General features: G+C 41.7%; 1 protein-coding gene across 4 annotated transcripts in view; it reads left to right on the top strand.

Moving 5' to 3' along the window:
* The window catches only part of ldlrad3 (low density lipoprotein receptor class A domain containing 3), a 92,050-nt gene extending 84,945 nt beyond the window's left edge, over positions 1-7,105 (top strand). For all 4 annotated transcript variants that reach the window (XM_046037861.1, XM_046037862.1, XM_046037863.1 and 1 more), the window contains 2 exons: positions 3,742-4,138; positions 4,801-7,105. In XM_046037861.1, coding sequence (XP_045893817.1) covers positions 3,742-4,138; positions 4,801-5,005 — 602 coding nt within the window. In that variant the 3' untranslated portion in view covers positions 5,006-7,105. The remainder of the gene's footprint in view (positions 1-3,741; positions 4,139-4,800) is intronic.
* Positions 7,106-8,611: the final 1,506 nt, after the last annotated feature.

Genomic DNA, 8,611 nt, shown 5'->3' on the forward strand with positions numbered 1-8,611 from the left:
AGGTTGCATACAGAGGAAGAGAAAGTAGAGGAGAGAGGAGCTCAGTGCATCATGGGAAATCCCCCGGCAGTCTAGGCCTATAGCAGCATAACTAAGGGATGGTTCAGGACTCACCTGAGCCAGCCCTAACTATGAGCTTTATCAACGAGGAAAGTCTTAAGCCTACTCTTAAATGTGGAGATGGTGTCTGCCTCCTGAACCCAAACTGGAACCTGGTTCCACAGGAGAGGAGCTTGATAGCTGAACGCTCTGGCTCCTAGTCTACTTTTGGAGACTCTAGGAACCACAAGTAACCCTGCATTCTGGGAGCGCAGTGCTCTGGTGGGGTAGTAAGGTACTATGAGCTCTTTAAGATAAGATGGTGCCTGACCATTAAGAGCTTTGTAGGTAAGAAGAATGATTTTAAATTCTATTCTGGATTTTACTGGAAGCCAATGCAGAGAAGCTAAGACAGGAGAAATATGATCTCTTTTCCTGGTTCCTGTCAGAACACGTGCTGCAGCATTCTGGATCAGCTGAAGAGTCTTAATGGACTTTTTCGAGCAGCCTGATAATAAGGAATTGCAGGGAATGTGCTTGTATTTTAGCTGAATTGGTTCAGAGGGCTGGTACATGAATTACAGGTTGTGGTCATTGTGTCCAGTGTTAGTGTGTAAACAAATGAGAAACACAGTGAAGAAGGCAACTTGCAAGCCCTGGCTCAGCTATCCAAGACTTTGATGAAGGAGATGAAATGTACAGATAGAAGCAGATAGAAATACCGTTTCCTATGTTATCAAAGAACATAAAGTGTGCATGTGTCCGTAAGACTCTTGGACTTTTTTCTCATGAATCAGAATTACCATTGTTAGTGTGAGACCCCCCTCACCTGTACTTGGTGATCACACCTTTCTTTGTGCCGTAACTACAACTAACAGCTCAAAATGAGCTGAAACACAGAACAGTACACACGGGGGGGGGGCACACATACAGGACCTCTCCCCTCTGACAGAAAAGGAACTTGCTTCAGTCTCTTTCTCTCCGTCTTTTCATCTCCTGTGTGATTTGAAACAGCCTTTCAGGCCTCTATCGCTAATGTACCGAATAGGCTCCCATTGTTAATGTTACAGCATTATGAGTTCCTTTTGTGTGTGTTTCTCTCTGCTCCTAGAGGACTGCACTGAAACCTGATAGGCAGCATAGGATGGCAGCGGCGGGATCTCTTTATTTGTGCTTTTTTTTTAACTAGGTAATTATGGAAATAATTCTTCTTTGTTTTGGCCTTTCTCTGCTGAGAGGCCAGTTAATAATTAATTGGTAGCGTGAAGGACTGGCCAATTTTAAATCACAAGGGAGGGGTCGAGGGGGCTTGTTTTATTGGCTGGTGCCTGGTTGGGGCGGCAGGCGGGTGGAGCATCTGAATTAGATTAGATTTAATTAAGGCATGGGGCCCCTGACTACACACTGGTACATGAATAGGCTGTATGCCAGGCTGGTTGTTGTTGGGAATTTAACAGTATGTGTGCACGCGCACACACACACATACACACCAGTGAGGACTCCCACAGGCCTTCAAGGTCAGGTAGACAGAGGAAACAAGCTAAAAACTCATTGTTGGATAAGAAAATTGATACCACTCTCATATCTGTCAGTTAAATATGAATATGAAGAAAATATTGTAAGTCGCTTTGGATAAAAGCATCAGCTAAATGAATAAAAGTAAAATGTAAATGTAAGCCAGCATTTGGTTAGCTTACCTTAGCATTAAGACTGGAAACAGAATCTGTTTATGAGCACCTCTAATGCCCACAAATGAATGCTTTATATTTCGTTTGGTTAATCTGTACAAAACCAGAAACATAAAAACCAGTAGGGACTCCAGGAAAGCACTGTGTCCAGTCATAGAAATAGTCTGGTGAAATCTCAATTTGTCCTTTGTTTTGTTTTTCACAGATTAAACAAACAGATTAGGCTAGGCCTGTCTGTTTCCCCCCTGTCCTGTTTACAGTCATTAAACTAAGCTAAGCTAGCCAACAGCTGACTGTAGCTCCATATTTACTGTACAGCCATGAGCATGGGCTCGATCTTTATTACCTAAGCTAACACTCAGCATAAAGTGAAAAAGCATATTGTGACCTCTATCAATGCATGACTTGAATTCCAGTTAATAGAAATAGTATATTACTTAATGTATTGGGAACCAGAATGTGGAGTTCCCTTTTATAGGCATTTTAGTTGGTGCAGCTTTGTGGATCAGACCTATAACTCAGTATAACAGGGTCGCACTGGTTGACTTTTTGTGGAGCTCTACACGTTTCATTTAATTCTCTGATGCCCCGCTATAGCTTGTACATGTGGGGAGAATCTCTACCCTGTGCTAAACACAATATCCCCCAAGAGCTTGTAAGTCTGTAAGCCTGGAATACTTCAAAAAGCTCCAAAAAAAGGCTTGCATGCTTTGCAGTTTCAGGTGATCTAATCCCTACAGATGGCAGCATTTTCGGACTATTGATTCAACCTCGAGATATCTCATAATGGTCATTTTCTGGCAAGCGTTCTGGGCAGTATCCTCAACTGTCTGCATGATGGCAAGTAGACAGACATGTGAGTCCTTTTAAGTTTATATTAGGTGTTAATACACATAGTGTGTTAAACAGCAACAGAGAAACCTCAAACACAGAACGTATTCCAGTGAGTGTTTTTTAGGAGGTACACTGGGGTTTGTTGTTTACAGCCCCCTGAGGCATTAGTGTAATTTGAAAAGAAACGGCAACTGTAAAATACTTTTATGTAGCTCATTCCTCATTAGCACAAGCCTTACTGCAGCACCGTAATAAATAGGATTCCTTCCACTCTCCCTCCCTCTCTCCTTAGTACAACAGTACTGTCTGCCGGTAAGCAGCAGAAACAGCATTTACATGAGCCTCACCCCAAGTGCCTGATTGAAATTCTCACGCTGTAATATCAGTCAGCGGAAATGTTTAAGTGCTATTCCCTCATCCCATCTGGAATAATAAGCTGCAGTGCTCTCTGGCATTACAGTAGTCCCTTTCCTCATTTCAGGCAGCGAGTTGGCTGCTCTGCATTTCTTACTGCTGGCCACGGCTCTCATTGTGAACTTTAAGTTCCTGGGAAGTACTTTGCAACCCTCTTCCCTGCGACAAACATGGTAATCTGTGACGGCCCCTGGTGTTCCTCTGCCTTCTCTCATATTCAGTGCCGAGCAGCTCAAGTCCTGTTTTATCTAAAACTGCTGTAAGCTGTTTGCTCCTCATGAAGTATTATTCAGCCCCCTCTGTTCTTTCACTTTCTTCAGAGAGAGCGTGAGGTCCCTACTTGTGAACTGAGGATCTCAAAGCTAGCTTCTGCACTGCACACGATGCTCCGTTTGTTCTCCTCGACTCTGGAAGCTCTTGTGGGAGAGTGACACTGCTGTCACGCTTATTATGTGGCGCTCTCATCTCCAAGAGAGGCCAAGTCTATTGAATCACACAGAACACATTTCAGAATGAACCTGAAAACAATTTAGGCTGCTGCTTGATATTCATGTCCCCCTCTTCAATCCATTCCCCTGGCTCTGCAACTCCACAACTCATCCCCAACCTCCTATTCCCTTAAATTGTTTCCCTCTTCCCCTTCCTTCCTCCTTCCTCCCTCCATTCCCTTCTTTGTCTTCCTCACCACCACTCATCCTCCCTTTTCTCCAACCTCCTACATCATCCATCCCCAATTTGCTCTTCATCTCCTTCCTCTCCCCCACAGAAGCTCCAGGGCAGGACTTTGTGACACTGGATTACCGTCTGCGCTACTACCCCAGCATCACCTATGCTGTCATCGGCAGCGCCGTTATCTTCGTCCTGGTGGTGGCGTTGCTGGCCTTGGTGCTCCATCACCAGAGGAAGCGGAGCGTCCTGCTGCCCAGAGGCGTAAGAGGGAGTTCACATCACCACCACCAGCCCTTGCTGCTGTCCCGTCTGGTCATCTTGGACAGGGGCCATGTCCATCCGGGAGGTGCAGGTCTCTCCCCCAGCTCCCCGATGGCAGCTGGCCAGTACAGCTCAACTCCTCAGGCACTGCGACTGCTGTCTGGGACACTGTATCCCCCCGGCCTCTCCATGGACTCGCCTCCGTCATACTCACAAGCTGTTCTGGATGTCAGGTGAAAGGAAAAGTGATTCTAACAGCTATAATCTACTGTCTGTATCCATAAAGCTAGCTTTAAAGCAGAAATAGTGAATCATTTTAATACAACATAATAAAACTGGAAAGTAATTTACTTGTTTGCTATTTTTTCTAATACAATCTTTCAGACACACACCAAATCTGTTGTAATAGATGCTATCATAAATCTGTCTCAGTGGTGCTTTTATGTGATTTGTAATGCACAATCAATGAATCCTCTAATCTGCTGAGTGCTCATTTATTATTAAAACAAAAGCGGAATTTTGCTGTTTAAAAAGCTGATCATATATTCCCCCGCAAAAAAAGAAAGGCAGAAAGATGATGAACATTTGCTAAAACGCCCAATTATATGGATGAACAGAAGTATATTCTGATTAATATATTCTAATCACTATATTTTGCTATAACCAGCTTCAGAATGATAAATTTTATGATGATGTGCAACATTTAAAAAAAATCAATGCATGACAGAACCTTAAAATGTTGATAATCATGTTATTATTGTCAGAATGTGGTTTACATCTTAAATCTTTGCTAGCTTCTGGTCCCAGTCAGAAAATATGCATTGTACAGTCCTTATGTAATAGCTCAGGCCCTGACATCATGTTCTTGCTCTGTTTCTTCTGGTTTTCCTCCTAGTCGGCCTCCCTGGTTTGATCTCCCTCCTCCCCCATACCTCTCAGATGGGGAGCTTCCATCAGAGGGCGAGCTGCCTCAATATGAGGGCCCACAGGACCCTTTGAGCCACCCCGCAGGGTATCCCTCTGCACCCTCCACACCCAGAACTGTGGTCTCAAGCACGCCGCCGAGTTGGAGTTCCAGAGAGGAGTCGGACCAGCTGTAGCCACTCCCTTGACTTCCCTTGACTGATAGCAATAGTGAGAACATAGACACTGCAGGACTGAAGGACCAGGCTGCAGGCACACGTGAAGCTAGGACAGTCCACAGCACCTGATGAGGAGAATCAACAGGGACTAAGAGACTGTAGGATAAACAGTGTCCTAAGCTCCAGCCTACGCGTCGGTTTGTTGAGACGAGCTCATCCGGCTAGACTGATCTTGTATGCTGGCTCCCCCAGCTGGGGTCATGGCTGCACTACACCTTAATCATTAATTAATTTTTCATCAGTTCACTTGAATTGTGCTCCCCTTGAAGAAATACTGTGCATGATACTTAGATCAGTGACTACGACCTGCATCTCCAAAGTAGTAGGCAGAAAACTGACACTCGTTAACACATTCATTAACATATCATATAATGATAACTGCAAAATATGGCAGCACCTGAAATGGTCATTGTGTTATGGTATAATCATGGTAAAGTGGCAGCGCTTGGACAGCTGAGTCAGTCATGCACCATTTGTACACATACTGCACTTCACCTTACACATTTACAGTATTTTCCATAGTGGGGTTTATAAGAGATAATAAGAGATTTTATTGTGCTAAAATTGTAAACTACCTAAATACTAGATAAAAATCTGTACTGTTGAGAATTACTGCTACATTTGATGACTTACTGTACTCTTTAAGCAATGACATGCTGGCTTATTCTTACTGAAGTTGATACACGTATAGACAATACAGTAGTGCTGTATAGATGCACTTGTGATATACAAAAGCAGCTGAATCTGAGATACTCAAACTTTTTAATCTGGTTTTCAGTGTTGGTGTGAACAGTGAACTGATTGTAGGACAAATTAACGTCTTGTGACTTCTTTAATGGTACTTTAAGCTAAACCCATATTAGCAACATGTTTCCACTGAGTTGTTGATTTAAGAGACATTTCTAAAAGACTCTTGTACTTTTTTTCACAATATGTTTCACAGTATTTCTTTATGTGATTTGGTTAAATTCAAGTTAGAAACGTGAAGAGGACCAGAGGGATTTTTCCAAATAATGTTGAGCAGAAATTATATAGAAGTATATATCCTTAGCATAAATCATTCCTCTACACAGAAGAACCACCTCTGTTAGCAAAGATGAATTTTTATTACATTTCTGTTTGAAGACCAATAGTGTTTTTTATGTAGAGAAAAGAAAAAAGAAATACAAATGATTTTGTTGAGGCCTTATTCTGTGCCAGTTTGGCCCTTTAGTGCCTTTGTATGTGATAGGTTTGAGGGCACAAATCACTTGTTTAAAACCTCAAGAAACAGCAGCCTGGTCTGAGATTTTACAGTTAGCTCACATGAAAAAAATATTGTCTTAGATCACATTGTTCAAGTTATGCTTGAACTTTTTTTTTAATGTATATAACTGGTTGTATGTCATTCTGGGAAAGCATCCTCAGTAGTATTAGACAATGGCTGATTAAATCCATACCTGAAGGATCAGTGTTTGTAAATGTACTATTGTCTTTTGACCTTTTTGTTCATTAATTTCAAAGTGGTTTGTTTGACACTGTACATAGGAGATATGGAAAGTAACGAAATCTATTTAAAAGTAGAGTTTAAAGTGAGACATGAATGTGTAAATGTAGTTACTTTTCCTCTAGAGCCAGCGGTGATAATGCAGGCACAAGAAAAACAATCAAACCAAAGACGATCATTTTTTACCTTAACCCAAGGATATTGCCCTCCAAAGGAATGATTATGCGTCACAACTGTTTATACCTTTATTATATTAAAATGTGCAAATGTTTATTGGTTTCATGTTGTTTGCCGTAAAACTGGAGAACATTTCTCAGGACAAAATGTATACCAGTCTGTCTGTTCTGTTGTTTATATCTTGGTTGTGTTTTAAGGAATGTTTAATATCAAATTCCTTTTTTTAATCTTGATTCGATCTCATGAGGTTTGTGACATTGCCCATCATGATCTTTTTATCCCTTGTATTCTGTATATTGAAAGTAATATAAATTTCTGCCTCAGAACTTGTAAGTACAAGTCTTCCTGGAGATCTAATAAATAATAAAGATTTAGTAGCAGGAATGCAATCTACACTGTGGGTGGAAACAATGAAACAGTTTGTGGTGGAAGTATACAGATTGTTGACTTAATAAAGTGTAGCATACCACAATGTTAAAGTCATCAGCTAAATGTACTTTAAGTATCAAAAGTAAGTCATCTGCAATGTTACTAGTTATTGTATCTGTTAAATAAATGTAGTGGAATAAAAAGTACAATATTTCCCTCTTAGTGTAGTGGTGTACAAGCATAAAGCAGCATAAAATAGAAATATTTAAAGTACAAGTACCTCCAAATTGTGCTTAAGTACAGTACTTTAGTAAATCTACTTTGTTACTTTCCACATTTGGAAACCTTAAATCGCTTTTAGGAAGCCTTTGCTGGTGTGAAGTACTCTACTCATAGTTTTCCTCCATGCATTAATGTTTTACTATAGTGGCAGCTGAACAGAGCACTGCAGTTCAATATTCCTTCCAATAGATGTCGCCGTGTCACCATAGTGGACAAAGCACAGATCAGAATCAGCCAAGGTGCAAAATTGAAGTTCTTCATTTCTGTCCTGCTACATTGTTGTAATTGAATATGTCAAAATTTAACTTTCCTCAAAGTAGCTATTGATTATTTTTTGTGTGTGTAAAATTGTTTGCATTCAAGTAAAAAGCTGCATATATCTTAGATTCATGGCAACTATCTGCATCTCTTATGTCACTGAGTTCAATGAATACATGAATTAATATTATCTCACCAGTCGCCCCCTATTTCCATTGTCATGTCCCCCCAAACCCTGCATCTCATCTTGCCCCTCCCACCCCAATATCTGTATCACATTATGATACATCAGATAACCTGTGATACCATCTCTGACAGCACGCAAGCGGGGGACACAAGCACCCCCCCCCCTTTCCTTTCCTTCCCATCCCTCTACCTGCCCCTCGCTTCCTAATAGTCCTTTATCCCAGTTTGCTCATCTTTTATCTTCTCACACTCACACATCTCTCATTTTCATTCCCCTCGCCCCTCCTCCCTCATCCAATGTTAGGAGCTTTTCTCTCATCGCCCCGCTCTCTTTTACCTCATCTTAAACTCTGATGCTGGAGGCCCATGTTTGCTTAGCCCGAGCCCTTAACTACACAGACTTTAATTAAAAGCCTACACGCTTCTCTTTTGCTGTCTGTCCTGTCTCTGTGCGCTCCGGCAGCTGGTGAATTGGCAGAAGGGAGTTTCTAAATATCCTACAAAACAGTGAGTTGCTGGAGCAGAGGATGCTGTCCCTTCAGTTATGCCCCATAGGAGATGAGACCATGTGGGCCCTCTGTGGGTAACGATGCTGAGGACAGTAAAACTGATGCAAAGGATGACAATAGGAAGAGGAGTCAGCTGTTATCGTAGTAGTGAGGAAACTGGTGACATTAATGTTCATTTAGATGAGGATTATTGCTAACAGACACCATGGCAATATTCCAAGGTGACAGAGCAGATAGACTAGTTTTCCTCTCTTGGGGGTCTTTCATTTGGCATTACCGTAGCCGTTAGCTACTGAA

The sequence above is a fragment of the Micropterus dolomieu genome, linkage group LG22 (assembly GCF_021292245.1).
Source record: "Micropterus dolomieu isolate WLL.071019.BEF.003 ecotype Adirondacks linkage group LG22, ASM2129224v1, whole genome shotgun sequence".
Taxonomy (NCBI): Eukaryota; Metazoa; Chordata; class Actinopteri; order Centrarchiformes; family Centrarchidae; genus Micropterus; species Micropterus dolomieu.